At 37.3% G+C, this 20,483-nt stretch overlaps 2 protein-coding genes across 7 annotated transcripts; both read left to right on the plus strand.

The window, feature by feature from the left end:
* The first annotated feature begins 2,251 nt into the window (after positions 1–2,251).
* Positions 2,252–10,954, plus strand: LOC113733076 (calcium-dependent lipid-binding protein). 2 transcript variants are annotated; one of them, XM_027259218.2, is made up of 12 exons: positions 2,252–2,686; positions 2,776–2,885; positions 3,812–3,913; positions 5,775–5,825; positions 6,687–6,807; positions 7,110–7,231; positions 7,378–7,476; positions 7,616–7,696; positions 7,778–7,863; positions 9,410–9,635; positions 10,136–10,300; positions 10,492–10,954. In XM_027259218.2, the coding sequence occupies exons 2-12, from the start codon at positions 2,781–2,783 to the stop codon at positions 10,852–10,854; spliced, it is 1,521 nt and encodes a 506-aa protein (XP_027115019.1). In that variant the 5' UTR covers positions 2,252–2,686; positions 2,776–2,780; the 3' UTR covers positions 10,855–10,954. The 2 variants fall into 2 exon arrangements, with proteins under 2 accessions (XP_027115019.1, XP_027115020.1); XM_027259219.2 differs by having other exon boundaries at positions 2,347–2,681.
* Positions 10,955–14,112: 3,158 nt separating this feature from the next.
* On the plus strand, positions 14,113–18,263 carry LOC113733077 (receptor-like serine/threonine-protein kinase At2g45590). Of its 5 annotated transcripts, XM_072081075.1 has the most exons (4): positions 14,113–16,443; positions 16,754–16,853; positions 16,966–17,035; positions 17,915–18,263. In XM_072081075.1, the coding sequence occupies exons 1-2, from the start codon at positions 14,445–14,447 to the stop codon at positions 16,849–16,851; spliced, it is 2,097 nt and encodes a 698-aa protein (XP_071937176.1). In that variant the 5' UTR covers positions 14,113–14,444; the 3' UTR covers positions 16,852–16,853; positions 16,966–17,035; positions 17,915–18,263. The 5 variants fall into 5 exon arrangements, with proteins under 5 accessions (XP_071937176.1, XP_071937175.1, XP_071937177.1 ...); XM_072081074.1 differs by lacking the exon at positions 17,915–18,263 and having other exon boundaries at positions 16,966–17,295; XM_072081076.1 differs by lacking the exon at positions 17,915–18,263 and having other exon boundaries at positions 16,757–16,853; positions 16,966–17,295.
* Positions 18,264–20,483: the final 2,220 nt, after the last annotated feature.

Consider the following 20,483-nt stretch of genomic DNA (forward strand, 5'->3'; position numbering starts at 1 on the left):
TATTAAACTTTGAATCACACCCACGCAACCCCAGAAATTAGAACTTCAAAGTAGGCACGACTTTCACCTGACAAATTACTTATCCCAAAGCAAGTAGGCCAGTTATTTGGCATGCTAGCTTAATATACAAAGCAATAATATGGGGCTTGTTGTTAGTTGATTATTTCAACCGATTATAAATTCTAATTTTGAATAATCGATGTTTGTGATGTACTCAATTCTTTTAATATTTTGATTATAAATTTTTTAGTGATGGAAAAATTTAAAATCTATAATTACTTTTTTCGAACACAATAAATTCTATTCTAAATATACTCCTAATCTATACCAAGGGGAAGGGGTGGATCCAAAGGGGTTAATGAGAAACTTAGAAGGGACTGAACAGCCACCGAATCAGACGAGTACTTTTGCACCTGTTGTTGAAATTTTCAGAAAATTATAGACAAAAATACAAGCCAAAGGGATGGACATCTAAGGAGAGCTGGCCAACTACTCTAGGAGTAATTGGTTTAAAATCTATATTAGTTAAAAAGTAATTTTTTTGTTGATTCTAATTTTTTTAATAATTAATTTCTATAATTAGATTTTATAAAATCTAAAATAATTGAGAACAAAACTATAGTAGTAAACTACTTTTACTTTTTTTTTTTTTTTTTTGCTGACGGAGTGGGTGTCCGGATCAAGACCGTAAAGGCGGCCCGACTAATCCCACTCCGGCCCAACCCAGTGCCCCAACCAGAACCAAGTACGATAGATGCACGGAGGTACCGATGTTGCTGCGGAGGTTCGACCCCAGGACCTGACGGTCCGAGGAAGAGGCACGAAAATTAGTTAAAACTTTTTTTATTTTTGACATACTTGAGTAGGGCGTGAGGAACGAAGAATTGACACCCGGAGTATCCATGTCAATGTCAATGCTAACCTGTCAAGTGAGTACGTGAATACGCGTCCCAATTAAGTAGCTTGGCTTGTGTTCATCTTCTACGATTGGCATTTAGCACAACGTCGGGCAAATGGTTTAAATTTGTCGTTTTGGTTAATGGATATTCAATGAATACTTATTTATTAATTTTGGTTAACAAGTGCCCAATACATATTTGTTAAAAGTGATTCCAAGTTTTAATTTTTTAAAAAATACAATTAATTTTATTAAGCAATGTCAAATTGCCAAAGTACCCCCCACTTTAAAAAAATTGCCAATAGTGGGTGTGCACTAAGCAAGAAGTAAGCTATTGCATGTCCCGGGCCCCACATGTAAAGTTGATAAAACAAGAGGATGATTGGATAAAACCATCCCCAATGATTGGGGACTTGGCCTTTTAAACAAGTGCAAAAGTTCCTGATTCCACTAGAAGGATCAACAAAGTGTTAAAAAAATAAATTGAATTTATTAGTGTTAAAGACGGCTTAATCTACTCTAGCAGGATTAGTACACAAAAGAAAAGGGACGGGCCTTTAATAAAATTTTAACGTTATTATACCCACCGTTGATCTCAAGATATTTTAAGACAAAATTAAATCGGAGCCACCTTTTTTTTTTTCTTGTGTGCTCTAAGATAATAGTAAAAGAGTCCGAAAACAATTAAACAAAGCATTATAATGTTGGTCTAAGTTTATTTTAGTTGTATGATTAAAAAATTGAACTTGATTACTAACATGATTTGTACTCAAATGAGCTATTTTTCAATCAAATTCAAATAAATATTTGAATATTGATGTGTTTTTTTTTTAATTATTCAATTATTTTAGTTATAATTATAAAATTCATTAATCCCTACTCAAAGCCTTGAAAAAGTCTTTTTTTTTTATGAAAGTCATAAAAAATTAATTCATTTATCTAATAATTTATGAATAAATTTTTTATACATCGATAATGTATACATTAGCAAGTTCAGATGTACGCTATATATACAAAATTTAATGTTTAAATTCAAATTCAAATGATTTGACATTTATCCAACTCTGTTGGCCTATACACTAACGGGTGTAGAAAATATTAAACCAAGATTTACATACAAAGCATAGCGATTTTTCAAAAAAGAAAAGAAAAGAAAAGAAATCTTTTGTGTTTTAGCCTAAAATAGAATGAGTTCCCAACTTCCAATACCAGCATTTACAGCAAAATTGAGGTGGCACAATGGCAAAATAAATCCCACCAAAAAACGTAACAGTTGTAAAAAACGGACCGACGAAACTTTGAAAAGTGGAAAAGAAGAAGAAATCTGACAATTCAATGCGTTCCCTTTCTTTCTTCTGCATTGTCAGCAGCAGTAAAAAATAAGAAAGTCTAACCAACCGACCGACCTGTCTCGTTTATCCAATTTCAATTACGGTTGTTTTTGGTTCATCATCGTCAGATTAGATATTTTAGTGATGTGATGAATTTCTCCAATAGTCACTCATAATAAATACAAGAAAATCCTAACAAAATTAAGAAATCTTGTGGAGGAAATGCCAAAGCCAAAAGCCACCAGATTGTAGAGGGCCTCTCTCTATCTCTCTCTCTCTCCCTTCATTAATTTCACTAACATAAAAGTCATGCTGCATTCAATTACAGTATAGTAGTATTAACTGTGGAAATAATTTTCGATAACGGTTGTTGAGGAAGAGGGGAAGAAGTTCTTGAGTTAGTGGTTTTCTGAGTGATCCATTTTCCCAGATCAATTTTTTCAGATTCAGTTGTAAGGTTACACCCTTTTTCTTCTTTCTCGCTTATGGGTTTCTTTTCGAGTTCAATTATCCTCTGATTTTTTGATTTTTTGCGTCAATTTATAGGAAAAATGGGTTTGATATCTGGGGTTGTGATGGGTATGGTATTCGGGATCGCGTTAATGGCCGGTTGGCAACATATGATGAGGTACCGAAGCAAAAAGCGTATCGCTAAGGTACTTCAATTTGTTTTTTGTCTTTTGTTGTCATGAATATTGTTCTCCTCTTTATTGGTTCTTGAAATCTCGTGAAATTGGGCTACCACTCCATGGTAGATAGTTTTATATTTGTCTGAATTTTCATTTGATTTTTCTTTGGGTTTTTAGTTTTATTCTGCAAATTTGGGATTCCATCATGCGTATGTTTTGGGTGATTGGTGTTGTCACAAGAACATTGCTTAAATTTTTTTCTGGGGGAATTTCAGGTATCGAGGATGAGGTTAAGATTGGTAGGTAGTATCTATATGGGGCATGTTTGAGTGTTTGTGATGGAGTTTTTGAGGATAATGCTGACGGAGTTTGTTGTAGTAATATTCAGAAGTATGTAGTAAAAGAAAAGTCGATTCATGTGGATTGCCGGTAAACTAGAAGTACGCTTTCAGTAGCTGAAAGACCAAAACCCTGAATGGAGAAATGACTGCATGAGTGTTATCAAATCACGACATGAAAGGAACCTTTTCGATGGTTTTCAGGGGAATCATTTAACTTGGCGAATAGAGCAAGGGATCTTTAATAAGTGTAATTGCTGGACACCTAATAGTCAATAACCTGGATAGTGCTATGACTTCACTAACATTTTGTATGGAGGATATGTGACCATCTTCTGAGTTTGTTGCTATTTACTTGTGTATGGAATAGTTGGGCTAACTTTTGCTTGTAATTCAAGAATTCTTGTAGTTAACAAGTTATTAAGTTTGTGTTGTGATAGCCGTCATTGTTGGTTGAGTTTTTGGCACACATCACTTTAATCATGCTCAGTTTTCTATTGGCATTTACTGCTGTTTGGTCCTTTACTACAATCAGCTAGCGGTAAACTACTGTTTGTTCCTTTTAATCTTTTAGTGCTAATTTACATGTCCTTCACTTTTGTCTTTCTCTGACAGGCAGTTGATATAAAACTACTTAGCTCCCTTGACAGGGATGACCTAAAGAAAATATGTGGTGAAAACTTTCCAGAGTGGATATCTTTTCCAGTATTCGAACAGGTAGATTTATTCTTTCCTGGTAACCTTTTTCTGCAATATAACTTGAAATTTGGAAAGTGACATATACATCCTAGATTTTAACTTCAAATCACACGTCAACACCTTTTCTTTTCCTTTTACATCAATTCAAATATCTAAATGGAGTGCCATGCAGTTGCTTTTTTGAGTTGTGCATCATCTGAGTATCTACTTCAAACTTGGACACATCAATAACCTTCTCTAGTGTTGACTGGCTAATCGATATTTTAGTTTTATCTGGTGGATTTTAAGCCACATCCAAATCCGCCAAAATAGAAAAGAAATAATAATTGGAGAGCTTTGTAGGACTTTTTAATAGGAGAAAAGAATGTCAAAAACCCAATATCTGAACTTTTAGGCCTAGGTTGGTGGCTTTTGGCATGTGAGCTTCACAGTTTTGTCCGAGTTGGGGTGACAGTGAACTGTGTTTGGATATATGGTATGGGTTGGTGGTGATGACCAAAAATTGGTTTGCCGTGGTGGTATGAAGAAAGTGACTTCATGGTGTATGGAATAGGATACACGGTGGTACGAAGAAAGCGGCTTCAGGTGTGTGGAAAAGGATACACAAGAAAGGGGAGATGAAGAAAATATGTGAAGAGCAAGATCTGAAAATAGCCCCATGGGCAGGGGGTTTTCTAGTAGTGTAAGGCGAAGTTTAATCTTTGCGTTCTAATCCAACCAGGCTTCATGTTGTCCCAATAACTTTTATTATTGCCCACCAATTGGGGAACATAAAATGGAATGGGCAGGGTATCAAACACAGGCCTACCTCGTGAGTTCAAGGGCGACAACAAAAGAAGAAACAAGTTTGGTTATGAGCAGAAAGAAAAGAAGAATATCTTGAGAAATTTCTCTTTGTTTTGTCTGAAGTATAGGCATGAAATTGGATTATTTAAACTCAAGGGCATTGTTCTGTACCATAATGTTTGTGCGTAAAGTTGACATTTCAACAGGTTTATATGGCTTCAATTCAGCTTCATTTCCTTCAGTATGGTCATTTCATTTCCCTCCACCTTTCTTGTAAAAACTGCAAAACAAGGAAAGAGCCTTGTGCCCCCCCCCCCTCTTTATTTGAATCCTTCCATCCAAACTACGGCAGAATGATGTTGGGTTCATATTAAAAACTTGCCTCATCCTTGTTGCGAAAATATCCTTATGGTTAAATACCCGTTGTATGCATTGACTTTGCCTCATTTTTAATAACATGAATCTCGAAAAGGATCTTGGATGTGGAAGAGTAAGGGAAATGGAGGTTTAGAGTCAAGCTATTCACATACTACTGTTTTATTTATTTGGTGTTTATATTATCTTTTTTGGAGTTTTGTGTTGGTATTGGAGGTGGAGGTTGTGATACTTGATTTACTGATCTTATTTCTCTTTGGGCGTAGTCTTAAATTTTAATTATTGGTTGGAAAATCTGGGTTATTAGTAGATAGAACAGAGAGTTATTCCACATCTCAGTCACTCCTGATGCAAGGTTTACCGTAGAACTACTTTTTGATGACAGAAATTTTGACTTCTATGAGATACTTTTATTGAAACAGTTTCATCCAGCTGAATCTTTATTTTCTTGTTGGCCGTATAACAAAATTTTTATGAGATTTTTCAAGAGATACATCTCCAATTAATTGATCTAATTTTCTTGTTCTAAGTATGTTTGGAAGAGCCATGTGCTAGATGTTATACATTATTGAAACTTGGGATGTAAAACATGCTGCAATATATCTGAAGAATGGCATAATGTAATAGGGTCAAATATTACTGAATGAATTGGTGCAGTATAGCTTCTTGGAGCTGTAAATGATACATTTATCTCATATTGCTCGACTGAATTTTGCAGGTTAAATGGTTGAACAAACAACTTGCAAAACTCTGGCCATTTGTTGCAGATGTAAGGATTATTAATAGTCTTCATAGTTAATGTATAAGAGTGCACGCTAAGATACTTACATATAGCCGGCTTTTAAATGGTTTTCTTTGTCATTTTTGTTTAGGAAATTTATGGCGGGCACGTCCTTCCTCTTTTAATGTTAGAGATCATATATCTAAGAATTCTGTCCTTTTATTGTTTTATCCAGCTTTTAGCTGTTCTTGTATTGAATCTGTTGAAACCTCATGGCTCAATATCCATCATATGAAAACCTGAGTCCATGCATTTGCTGCCATCAGAGTTACATGGTTACTAGTTTCAGTTTTGATTACATGAAATTTTTCTAATAAGAAAGATATAATAAAGCCTTGAGGATTATTTTCTTGGGTTTCGGAGTTTATGTTCAATTAGACCAAATTTGAGATAGAGATCTTAGTAGTTAATGAGCTTATGAACTATCTGACACCTTTAAAGCTATTGTAGAAGACTTTTAAGTCATAAACATTTCATCTTCATTTTAATGTTTGCAGAAAGAAACAAAGGAATCTATTTGAAATGTAAATGATAGATTATAATGTTGACCTGCAGAGTATAGAAAATGTAAATTCTAGATTTTAATATTGACCTGCAGAGTATAAAAATGGTGGATAGATAGGCAATTTCCCCTTGAAATGGACCCAACAGTCTGCTAATTGTTTTTCTGGAAGTGAAGGTCACTTCAAATAAAGTTTAGCATGAATAACACTTGTTATGAAACCGCAATTGCAGTAGTTTATCTCTTATCGTCATAGTAGAACCAAGCCTTTCCACATTAAATGTAACAACAGACCTCAGGTAGGAAAGCGACATTTTATAACAATGCTGAATTTGTGTTTTTCCCAGGCAGCAGAGGCTGTGATAAAGGAATCTGTGGAACCTCTGTTGGAAGATTATCGTCCTACTGGAATCACATCTTTGAAGTTTAGCAAACTGTCTCTTGGAACTGTGGCGCCTAAAATTGAGGGTATCAAGTATATCTGAAATTAAATTTTTGTTGTCTACATGTTCGCTTCTCAGCATCATGATGCTCTACATAATTGCCATTTTGTACTTAAAACTGACTGTTATGTTCTTATTTCTGAGATTAATTTTACTATTTTGTTTTAAAACAATTTTTATTAGGGAACTAGTGGAACTAACCCCCTCTCCATGTCTTCATCTCTCTCTGTCTCTCATTATCTTAGATAGCTTTTCCTTCAGATCTATTTGATTGTATATTTGCCGTATTAGCCAAGTCATTTTGCTAATACCTGAAAATTTGAGCAGGTATTCGTGTTCAGAGCCTTAAGAAAGGCCAAATCACCATGGACATTGACCTTAGATGGGGTGGTGATCCAAACATCATTTTGGGTGTTGAAGCTGCGCTAGTTGCATCTATACCCATTCAGGTTTGATAAACATCAACTATCTTAGTTGCATACTATTAATTCACTTAGTTGCCATATTCTTGGTTGTTAACTTCATTATAACTTCATTCATATTCCATATTAGTCATGTAGTTTAGACAATACTCATTAATCAACATTGGCTGCAGTTGAAGAATCTTCAAGTTTTTACAGTTATCCGTGCTATCTTTCAACTTACCGATGAAATCCCGTGCATATCTGCAGTTGTTGTTGCTTTACTTGCTGAGGTACTGTTTTGTTTCCCCTTTTTTAGATACGATGTGGAACTACAAGTTTATAAATTCTTTTTTTTATTGTCTTCCATTGTGGACGGAATCTAAGTTTCTTAACTGCTTTCACATGACTAACTTGATATCTCTCCATCAGCCTAAGCCAAGGATAGACTACACGTTAAAGGCTATAGGTGGAAGTTTAACAGCAATTCCTGGTCTTTCAGACATGATTGATGTAAGCTTTGTCTATGGTGTTTTAAGTTCCGGTTTAAATGAGTTTGTTAGTTTGTCTGAAGGCGCCATCTGTTTTGTCTAGGACACTGTGAATTCCATTGTGACTGACATGCTCCAATGGCCTCACCGTATCGTTGTTCCTGTTGGTGGCATACCTGTTGATTTAAGGTAACTTTGACCAGTCTATTTTTCACGTGCAGTTTGCATGAAATCTGCTTTGTTGCTACAGCCTACGTTCGAAACAGAGTCACGTCGTCAGTTGCCTTTAAAGTAATGGTAGCTGCACAATTTCCTTTGGAATCCTTTGTTGGTGAACTTTTGAAGAGAAATTTTCGCTTGGCACTATGGAAATTCTCGCTGCTGCAGTTCACCCATTTCTGACAGTGTCTCTTTATCTATTTTTCTTGAATCCTGGTACATCCTTAGTTATAGGGTTTGGCACACCTCCGCTGAATATTGGAAGGATCTGATCTCAAAACCAATTCACCAATCTGCTGCATTAGACAGCATGCAATGCACTTAACCACTCATTTTATAACTTGAATTGATGATCTGTTTAAGACATTAACTTAATGGTTTGCTGCCCTGCAATATTAACAATTCCAGCCTGTTGAATTCTTTTTTTTTTTTTTCGATCTTTCGAGATCTATGGTTAAAGCGGCTGGTTCTACTGGATTGTACACCCTGAGATTAATCTATTTTGGCTCATTATCAGCTGATGACTTTGTATTACAGATGCACTAAAAAGAAAATAAATTTTTCTCTTTTTTTTTTGGGGTTGTTGGGGGGGGGGGGGGGGGGGGGGGGGGAGGGGGAGGAGGAGTAGGAGTTGGGGAGGGGGTGAAGAAGGTAAGGCTGAAGTTCTGGTAGTGATCTAGATTTTGAAAGTAAATAGTCTCCACATGACATGTCCCTCCCATCCCGTGAACTTGCATTGCAACTTAACACTTGTTAGATCTTCTGGTGCTACAGATGGTGTCCATTTAGTACATACCCTGAATCTTATAACAGTTTCGAGCTTTGTGCCACAGGGAGAGGACTATCATGAGGCCAGCACCTTCATGTTTAAACAATTTGTTGAAACACTTCAAGCTTGTCTATTTTCACTTCCACAAGAAGATTCACTTGCCTGTTGGTTAGGTTTTTACAGGATGGATCTTTTTTTTTTTTTTTTTTTTTTTTTTTTGTAAATCTGTAAACTTGCGATGCTATATGGCTTTGACCTTTTCTCTAAGCCAGATAGATGGGTATAAAGTGTAGAATGCCATTGTTTAATGGGACAGTAAATAGTTTACGGAACAAGATAATAATTTTGATCAAAAATAGGATACCAAATGAATTTTCTATTTATAGACAATACCGTATCTTTATTGGCATATGTTGAGTGATACTGTGCTAGCCATCACTGGTTAAAAAGAAGGCCCAACGTCCAGGTGTCAAATGATGTTATGTACTGATGTGAAAATATAAGCTCTTTTTTATAAGTTTCCCTGATAATGGGTCGATCAGTTTCTCTAGCACCTTTTTCTTGCCTCGCAATTCAAGGACTTGAGGCTCGTGATAAGAAATTGCACTAACACAGAAAACTTTGTACTACATGCTTAGGCCTGTGTCAACCAGTTGGTAGTTATCCATGATACAGGGTAGCAAGTTTTCTTCTTCATCTTCTTCTCTACTAGTGCATTTGAATAACATTTTCGCATATGATGTGCAGTGAATTGGAGCTCAAGCCACAAGGGAAACTCACAGTGACAGTAGTGAAGGCAAACGACTTGAAGAACAAGGAGTTTATTGGAAAGTCAGATCCATACACAGTTGTCTATGTCCGTCCATTGTTCAAGGTTAAAACGAAGACCATTGATAACAACCTGAATCCTGAGTGGAACCAGACATTTCCTTTGATTGTTGAGGACAAGGAGACGCAGTCCCTTATTATTGAGGTTTTGATCTCTAAACTCATACCCCATATTGTTAGGACCTGTTAATTGCTGAATCTGTATATGAGGCTTCCTAAATCAATTCTAGATATGATAATAAAAACAAGTTTGTTATGCAAGTCATCATCCCTGCCATCTGCATTATTTTATTTGTTAAGCAGTTGAAGTCTGAATCATTTCTTATTTGATTTTATATTATTTCGAGTGATACGCTACTCTTTCTATTTCTACAAAAAGTTCCTTTCTTGTTGGTTTTAACTAGCTGTGAAGTAAATGTTAAGTAAAGCGAGCCCTGGAATTCATAGAATCCTTTGACATTTCAGAAGTTAAACTTTTTTTGAAGCTCTTTAAGATTTCAGAAGAACATCTGGATCAGTTCACACACCCTCCATCCCCCAAGCAACACAAACACATGTTCGCTGTCTCTCTCTTTCTCTCTCTCCCCCCTCTGGTTGTATCTGGCTGAAAATTTGACTATGTGTGTCCTTCAATTCCTTGAACAGGTTTTTGACAAAGATGTTGGGCAAGATGAAAAGTTGGGTGTTGCAAAAGTGCGTCTGATTGAGTTGGAAGCTGAAAGGTCAAAGGAGCTTGAATTAAGGTTGTTGCCATCCCATGACATGCTCAAAATAAAAGACAAGAAGGATAGAGGAACAATTACAATTCAGGTAATCATTTATATCCATGAAACCATCATTTACATGAGCAGGTGGCCTCCTCTCCCTGCCGAGCAATACTTCTCCACCTTCTTCCTTCCTGAGTTAGTTGTACAAAGTGTAACTCCACAACTTTGTATGTTGGGGATGGCATTAATATGATAATAGGCCTGTTGTTGACTAGTAAATTGTTTGAATTTCAGTTATTCTATCATGAATTCAACAAGGAAGAGCAATTGATTGCCCTTGAAGAAGAAAAGCAGATCCTAGAGGCAAGGAAGAAACTTAAAGAATCAGGAGTGTTGGGGAGTACAGTGGATGCTCTTGACGGAGCAGCATCAGCAGTTGGTTCAGGCATAAATGCAGGAGTAGGGCTAGTTGGAAGTGGTGTAGGTGCTGGCGTTGGCCTGGTGAGTACTGGCTTTGGAGCCGTAGGTAGTGGGCTGTCCAAAGCTGGAAAATTCATGGGCAGGACGATTACCGGGCAGTCTAGCAATCATAGGAAGAGTGGTTCGTCCACCCCTGTAAACTCCGTTCAGGAGAATGGTGGTGCCAAGCCACTATAGAGAGACTCTTTATGATAAATTTTCTGATTAGATGTTGTGAAGAAGGTAGGGCTGTTGATTAGGTTTTCATTACTTATGCTTATATATTTTTGTTTGGTTATATTGGGAGTTGTTTGAAAATCAATTGGATAAATTCTTAAACCGCTTTGGGCCAAAGCTGTAGTGGTTATGTGTTGCCTTGAGCACGAATTGTGAATTTGTGTAATCACAGTGTGCAACCTCTCTGCCACTTTATTTGTGTAATTTGTGACAGAGTTATGGTCGACTTGTAGTTGTAGTAATAATGTGCCGCATTTTCTACGAAATAAATTGGTTTTGTTGCACAAGCTTTTGTATCAATGTCTTAATAGTCATAAACTAGCCTCACCAGTCCCCGTGGATCCTTGTGGTTCACGGAAATTGAAGAGTTTTATTATGGTCCTGTTTGACAAGTGAGTTTTTTGATTGCTTGTCTATAATTTTACTGTAACTTATTATAGAAATTTTTTAAAAAATTTTTGAAATGTGTTTTTTTTAGCCCCATTTTGGGTGTTTGTCTTTCTCAAAATTTTTTTTGAGATTACTGTAACTAAAATTTTTTAAAAACTTGTAGCAGACAAACTTGATAAAAAAACTTGTCTGCCAAACAAAGTCTATATTCAGCATCCAAAGTTTTTCCGTGATCCTTTTTTTGGCCTTTTGGTTTGGAGAAAGACGGCATAAAAAGTAATTTAGGTTGTCTCGATGAGTAAATTCAAATCATCTTTTCATGAAAAGTGTGTGTGTGTGTGTCTGAATCTTATCTTACTAGTAATGTATTAGTAATAGTTGTGTTGATCCGAGACTCGAATGTATTCCACTTCTTTACAAATCCTCCAAATTTTTTTGTTTTAGTAGGCCTAGATCAGGGCTTTGCGTGGTATGGAAAAGGCTTCGTGCTGGTTCACCATTTAAAGCATTTCTCTTCTTATACTACTGTATAATTTATTAAAACGTAAGAAGAGGAAGATATTGGTGGAAGAAGAATGAGGGAATCTTGACGGAGGTCAACGTCGAAGATGAAAAAGGGGCGCGTGTGGTGAACAGATAGAAGATTGCGTAAAGGGCACCGGGAGCCTGCAAAGACAGCGAAACTGTGCAAGTTCCTTCCACCTGTTTCAATCCATGCTAATGAGCGACAAGGCGACCTTTTCTCACCAGCACCACCGACGGACTGACAGACAGTCAGCGGAGGATGACACGAGGAGGGGATTGAAAAATATATTCATAAAAATTATAAAAAGATGTACTATTTAGATTGATATTTTTAAAAAATTTTCTTACTATCACTTACTGTGTGTATATATTAAAAAAAAAAAAAAATTGCTGTGTATATTATATCGCTTTACTTTTCTTACTCTTTCTAGTGTTTTTTTTTCCCATTTTTATATTTTTCCATCTCTATCATTTCTCGTGTTCTTCTGAGATAATTTATTTTTCTTTCTCTGGGCCAGCATTAACAATCTTCCTTCTGAATTAAACCTAATGGAGGGAGCCCACAAAAGACCGTTTCTAGTTTGGTGAACAAAAGAAATAAATCATCCATTAACAAAAAGATGATCATCCCAAGCATCAAAGCCCGCAACGGCTCCCTAACTTTTTGGTCTTTTGCTGATAATAAGACTCTTAGATATTAAATTTGTTATCTATCTAAACCGAAAAGCCTAAAAGCTAAGGACCACCACATCCACATCCACATGCAAGCAAGGACCAAAAGGCAACACTAATGTATAATGAAAACCATTGATTCATTGGTTGCACAGTTGCACTAGTCTTCCTCTTGCATCGCTTCACTTACTTGGGGACTCCGCAAGTATTGTATTATGTCATTAATTAATATATTCGTTCGCTAGTCAAAAAATCTTCTCTATACTTTGAACGAAAAAAGAAGTCAAAAAATTTTTAATTTGATCTTCTTAATGCACATATATTTATATTTAATTCAGCTGATCTCTCTTTGTATTTTGTCAACTGATTGAGATTCAATAAATTATGTCATTCGTTGTCTCACATTAAGGATTAAACTAATAAAAATCTGCCCTACGCCTGGTCCCGGCACAGCTCTATCAGCCCCATTTCCCATAAAAATTAGAAACTGAAAATTTTTCAAACACATCCTCCACGTTTAGTTAAATAAATTTGTTCATCGTTCATTTTCAAAATATAAATCATTTACAAATTCAAGTTGATAAATTTTGATATCAATCTAAGTTTTCGACCACTTTTTTATCTGAAATTATCACGTGATCCACGTGCTGTCATTTTTTTTATGTATAAAAATGTCAAATCTCATCTTTTCAGTGACAAAAAATGAATATAAATTCGGTCAAATCTCACTTTTTCTTAGAGAAAAATAAATATGATTCAGGTTAAATTCTATTTTTTAGGAACAAAAATAAATATGGATCATGTAAGGTTGCGGGATAGATTCAGGGTAAAAAGTGGGTTGAAAACTAAGTTGGAATCAAATTTTACTAACGTGATTTTGTAAGGAACATAAATTTATTATCTTAAAAGTGAAAAACAAAAAAATTCATCTGACGAAATGTAAAGAAATTTTCTCAAATCAAAATTTCATTAAAAAAAAAAAAGTGAAATATCTACGTGCAGGACATGGATGGTTGTCAGTGACGACCGTCGTTTCATAACACTTCTTAAATAAATTGTAACTACATCTTAATTGTTTGTACGTACTTATTATAACATGAGTGTAATAATTCTATCATTGTTGATAACTTCATATGAGTCCCATGCGTAATGCGTCTTGTTACGAAGTTTTACAAATAATTTACTTAGATCCTGTTTCATAACTCAATTCAGCACTTAAATTTAACGGATTCAGATCTTAACATATTCATACTGTTGGATAACAAAAAATTAAACATCTGAATTAATTAAGCGGCACTGAATTTTCTAGGTAAAACTTACTCCCAAAATTAAGTGATAAGTTATTTACTTACCACTGAATGTGAAATGCACTCAAATGTATTAAATTTAATACTTAATAATTTAATGAATTCAAATTTTAATTTTATCAAAGGCATGCTTGTAGTTATAAAATATACGGTTACAAATGTTTATAAAGTATTACCTTGTCCCACAAGAGGCCGCTCCCTCCTGAGTCCTCTTGTCGTAACCCATGACTCACCGTCTGTCTTTCACACAGAACACACACATCACACGTGAGAGAAATATATGAAGTCACACACCAAAAAAAAAAGAAAAAAAAAAAGTTCACAGGCCCGTGACAAAAGCCTTTTGACTTCTATTACTAGTACTTGAGTTTCCTCCTCAGTCCTCAGTAACGGATTAGGAGAGGTGTTAGGAACAGAACAAGGACGAAAGGAAACGATAACAACATAGGAGTAATGCATTTTCACTTCCTACAACTCACTGCACTTACACTGCTGCTAACAGCGACAACACTTTACACGCAGTACACGCACTGCTCTCTCACCACCCTTTTCTCATCTCATCTGCTGAACTGAAACAGCTCTATCTCCCTCTCTGCAAAATGCATCCTTATTAACGTATTCAAAGCATCCACTTGGTTGCCCCTCATATTCACAATAATGCCACCCTTAGAGCCACCCGAGGCACCATTCCCGGACTTCCCAGTCTCCATCACTCCACCGCCACCGCTAACCCACCGCCATTTTCACCTCGGCCACCCGTCCCCCCTTCTCCCTCCCATCCTGGCAGCTGCAATAGCTCTAGTGTTCCTTCTTCTTTTCGCCATTATTTACAGAAAGCTCTCAAATCAACGTACTGCACCTGTGGATCTGAAGCCGCTGCAGCCTCACCGCTTCTCTTATTCCGTCCTTCGCCGCGCTACTGCCTCTTTCTCGGCCCACAACCGCCTAGGACAAGGTGGGTTTGGGTCTGTTTACAAGGGAATCTTGCCCTCCGGCCAGGAGGTAGCCGTGAAGCTAATGGATGCTTCAGGCTCCCTCCAGGGCGAGCGAGAGTTCCACAATGAACTCTCCCTCGCCTCGAAGATAGACACCACGTGCTGCTCTCATTTGGTGTCCATCCTCGGCTTCTCATCCGATGACCATCACAGCAGACACCATTGCTCCGTTCGTCATCAGAGGAGGAGACGATTAGTACTAGTTTATGAGTACATGCAAAATGGAAACTTACAGGATGCCTTGTTAGATCGTAAATGTCCCGAATTGATGCTGTGGAGGAAGAGGTTTAGTGTTATATTAGCCGTAGCGAAGGGCATTGAGTATCTCCATAGTTCATGTGATCCGCCAATCGTTCATGGAGATATTAAGCCTTCGAATATTTTGTTGGATTCCAACTTTGACGCGAAGATAGCTGATTTTGGATTAGCACAGGTTTTAAGTAAGGATGAGAATGGAGCTGTGGAGACCTTCATCGAAGACGACGAAAAAACTGAGAAGGGGCAAGGAGGAGGAGGAGGAGGAATTGAGAATGGAGAGGATCATGGGTCCATAATAGAAGAAAATGAGAGTGTGATGACAGAGGAGGTGGCAATAAATGTGGATCAGTCTCCAGAGAGTCGTTGTGTTAGGATTTTGGATGGTGAAATGGGGCCAGTGTCGCCGGAAGCTGGGACAGTGGAGGCTTCACCTTCTGAGGGCCTCGATAAAAAGACTAGCATATCCGAGGGATTTTTCGACAGTGTTAGTGTTGATAGTGGCAGTAGAAGAGCGATCGGAAGGAGGAAGAGCGAGTCAGGGAGGGATTGGTGGTGGAAACAGGACAATGTGAATGGGGGGTCGGAGTCCGGTAGGATTAAAGACTATGTGATGGAGTGGCTTGGGAGCGAGATCAAGAAAGAGAGACCTAAGAAGGACTGGATTGCAACTCCAAGCACGGCGCAGGAGGGCTGCCCTAAAGTGGAGCAAAAGAAGCAAACAAAGAAATTGGAGTGGTGGGCATCTCTAGACGAGGAGAAAATGAGGAAGGAGAGGAAGAATAGGAAACCGAGGGAATGGTGGAAGGAGGAGTTTTGTGAAGAATTGACTAAAAAGAAGAAGAACAGGGACACTAAATCAGATAATGGGGGAGAAATGTGGTGGGAGAGGAATGAGGCTGTGGTGCCTGAAAGGAAGAAGAGGAAGAGCAGGGGTAGTAGAACCAGTATTGACTGGTGGCTTGATGGGTTCAGCGGCGAGTTTCGAATAGGTAGAAGAAATAGTCAAGATTGGGCTAGCGGAGATATCCCCAAGAGCGGAGGTATCAGCAGTACTCCAAGTATGAGAGGAACTGTTTGTTACATTGCCCCTGAATATGGTGGTGGAGGGCAGCTTTCTGAGAAATGTGACATCTACAGCTTCGGTGTTCTGATTTTGGTTCTAGTCTCTGGCCGGAGGCCTCTCCAAGTCACGGCCTCGCCAATGTCAGAATTTGAGAGGGCTAATCTGATTTCATGGGCGCGGCAGCTTGCCCACATTGGGAGGCTCCTGGATCTTCTTGATACCAATATTCAGTCACTAGACAGGGAACAGGCTTTACTCTGCATCACTGTTGCACTGCTTTGTCTGCAACGAACGCCTAATAAGCGCCCTACCATGAAAGAGATTGTGGGGATGCTTTCAGGTGAATCCGAACCTCCCCATTTGCCGTTTGAATTTTCTCCCTCACCGCCATCCAATTTCCCATTTAAGTCCAGGAAAAAGGCCCGGTAACCGGGAGTTTCATCGTCATGGAGTGCTCTGCTCTTTATTAATTTCACTGACAGTAAGATGTACTATAGGCCATTTTTATGTCCCAATTATTTTTTTGGCAGAAATTCTGGTGAAAAAGCAAAAAGTAGAGTTACATGTTTCGTGATCCGCTTTCTCTTTACTTCATTATTTTCAGCATACTTAGATTGGTTTCCAACCTTACTTTTGACTTGTCCTTTTAGAAGTGATGATAAGACTCACAAAATGCCATTCTAATTTGGCTCCCACAAGTTGCTGGTGCCTGGTGGCTGGTGGTGTTGTTGAGGAATCCCAAGCATAAAGGTGAACGATCAATCCTGATATTTGCTCAAACTTTTCTTGAGTGGTGACAAACTTGAAACGGAGAATTTATTCTCCCCAAACTCTCATTACTCCACTCTTTATATATCTCTAGGATTTGCTCTATCGGGTCCCAGGAAATATTTTACCTTTTGGTTGTCTGCTTCCTAGCCACAGCAAGTAAGGTGAGCCTTTTCTAAAGTTGGCATTGATTTCAGGAGTGAGATTTTATTCTTGGTCCCAGTTCTTGAAGTGCATTATACAGTAGTACATCACTGGATATTATAAAGCATTCCTGCCTCCAGAGTCAGTATTGCATCTATGCAGTGTATGCAATTGTCAACATCTTTAATGGTGCAGATTTGCTAGCTGTAATCATACTCTTTCGTAACAGAGGTTCCATTTACATTTGGTGTCCAATTAGAAAAAGAAGAATTATCTGAAATTTTTGAAGTTCTTAGGCTTGCTGGTTTTTCTGGCTGGCGTTTCGTTTCTTTTCCACCATTAACCTACTTTCTTGGCCCATGGTTTTCAACTGCCTGCTGTGTAGAGTAGGAAACCTTAGTAAACAGTGATGCACGTATTAATTAAACAAATATGGTTAAACATTACATGTCCACTGTAGTGTTTGTTTGGATAGTAGATTATTTGAGATAATTTTGTGAAGAAAATACTGGAGCACTTTTTTGATGTGATGTATGTGAGATAAAAAGGTGATTGGAAATGTGTTGATGATACAAGCAAGTCAGTGTGTGTAAATAAAGTGTAAATAAGTGTAATCCAAACAAACTTGCGATACGAGTAGATTCGCAATAAAGCTTCGCATCTCTACCTCAAATCCTGTATGAGTAGATTTTGATCTATAGCATTGATGGATGGTGGTGTGTGCTGGATTCACCTGTTTCTTTTCTGTCCCCTCGAGATTTTTGGCCTCCGACTCTAGCTTAATGCTATCAATTACACATGATTACTCGGCACGTTAACCTTTTACACTGATAACAAGCATTTTACATATTCCCTCTGCAACTTCTAAGCTTAATAATGCTACGGGCACTGCCTTATAGGTCTTTTCCTGTTGAAGATTAAGCTGCTATATATACATGGATTTCTTTTCCTGTTGAAGATTAAACTGGTAGTTTCTGATAAGCCAAAACTATTACGATTAACTTGTATGGTTGCGGCAAGAGAACTCTACTCGGTCATACATACATGCATGCTTGATGCTTCTTGAAGATTGCAGTCTCCTGGTGCGTCGGAGTCTCGTTCAAGTCAAATCTCCACAGCAGCTTATGCTGATCTTTATGTGAATATTATGCATTGCTAGTTTTTGCGAGTATACCTATTGTTGGTCCATGTTTGGAATACCTGAAATATTTCTATGAATCAATGGTTTTACAGACGTGGTTAAAGGCAGGTTGGTGGAATGGTTTCCACTTGGTTGTGCTATTCTCTTCTCCTCCAATATGGGAGGAATAAGTCGGCATCCTCCGTCGTATAACTCATCTCTCGTATACTTCATTAGAATCTTCTATTGTTTAGAATAAGTTTTGTCTAAATAAATAGAGCTAAACATATTAAGGTTTGAACTCATTAAATTTAAATACTGAATTTAAGTCCTAAAAAAAATTGAAGTGCTGAATTAAATTATTAAATGGGACTCAATTACCTGGTAATACGAACGAAGCACTATCGTAAAACTTTGGGTAATGAAGGGCAAGATTTCAGACACGTACGTAGCCGATAAGCTGAAAGAGAAATGTTCTATTCAAGCAATAAAATTGAGTGTGTTTGGATTGTAAGTTCTCTTGCCGCAACCATACAAGTTTACGGAATACCTACCCAAAAAAGCGTTTTAAAACCATCCCCAGGGCTGGTTCTCACGTGCAATTGTTTTTACGGCTAATTACTTAGGATATTGTCAAAAAAAAAATCGGATATTTACCGCTCTGAGAATGGTGTTTTAAAAAATAGCACTGGCTGACACAGCCCTGCAGCAGCTGCAAAAAGTCAAAAAAAAAAAAAAGCCTGGCAGACGCTTGAACAAGCACAAGGAAATTGGAACGAGAAGCTCATCGTAAAGCTACTTCCCTGTTCATGGCTTCATTGGGAGCCTCCTATTTTCTTGACTCCCAAATTCCTGAATGCGGCATTTCAACATGTGAGATTTTCTAGCATCTTTTTCGTTCGGTTTTTCTTCCCCCCATCGTACGATATACTACCAAATAGATGCTAAATCGATGGTTTTCATTGCTTGATGTCTTTACTTGGGATTGTAGCTCATTAACCATGCACGTTTTCGTTAATTTTCCTCTCAGCGACCGTTATGCTGATAATGGCTCAGTTATTATTATAGATGCCGGCCACCCTGTTTGGATTGTCATTTTCTGTCAGAAAATTACGTCGTTTTCCGTGATCACATTTTCCTATTACTTTTTTCCCTCACGTACATCAAATCATTACAGTATTTTTTCCACGGAAAATGATGGAAAATACAATCCAAACGGGAAAGTTTTTCACCGGCGCTTGGTACGTACAGCAACTAGAGTGCAATTTGTGCCATATTCTTTTTCATCGAGTATGCCAATATATACCCATGGCACATAACTTTTCCGATCTATTCATTTGTCCAAATGAAATTTAGTGTTCTAATTGCTGTTGTACTAATTAGAAAGCATTTAACCCACAAAATAAAGAAGCAAAACTTCATTAGTTCTATTTTCTGATTGTGAGGACATGTAAAGAAAGGAAATGTCGTAGGAAAAGATCGAGATAGCCTAAGATCCTATATGAGAGTCCAGTGTTTTTCTAGAACTGTGCTGTATGTAAAAATCTTAGAAGGCACCAGACTTTGAACTTCATCAAATTAAGTACTTCAACCCAACTAACCACATAGTTTCAACCGAAAAGCTGTCCCAATAGATAATTGACATATATTATCATAATGAAGTTGCTTTGTCAGTTTTTCATCACACAAATAAGTTTCAAACACATAATCCAATATTAACTGCGTGCGTACAATGTTTAATTAGGCACCCTGGTGCCTAGGAGAAGTTTGTCAAACGCCTGACACGGCCGCACAAGTTAATTGATTACCTGCCAAATCATATTTAAGGAGCTGCCCGAAGTTGCAAGTTCTAAAGTTAAATACAGGTCCCAAGCTTCCTAGACCATCTCCTCCTCTAGTTGAGTACAACCTATGAAGTTTCCTACAAAATTAAAAAAAAAAAAAAAGGTCCCAATCTAATTAAATCAGTACCATATAAATTATAATTCTCAGCAACAAAAGCATCAGACTGTTATTAGGACGAGGATCATAAGGTTATTGTCATTTAATTCGTGCTAGTTAATTTACTTACTAGAGAAAAGCTGAATGGTAGGGAAGGATCAGTTATTCCGCCATCTAAAATTTATATAATTATTTAAATTCCATTTATACTCTCGATATTCTCTTATAACAAATGCAGACCAAATGTGTTTCTTAGTGTACATTCCTTCAAAAAAAGCAGCAGCCCGGCAGACGCTACTTTTCTTTTTTCTTTTTTTTTTTTGACTTTTTGCAGCTGCTGCATTTTTTTAAAAAAAAAAAATTTTTGATTGGCTGCCGGCCTGTGTCTTTTTTTTTAAAAAAAAAAT

This window comes from Coffea arabica, chromosome 2e, assembly GCF_036785885.1.
Source record: "Coffea arabica cultivar ET-39 chromosome 2e, Coffea Arabica ET-39 HiFi, whole genome shotgun sequence".
Lineage (NCBI taxonomy): Eukaryota > Viridiplantae > Streptophyta > Magnoliopsida > Gentianales > Rubiaceae > Coffea > Coffea arabica.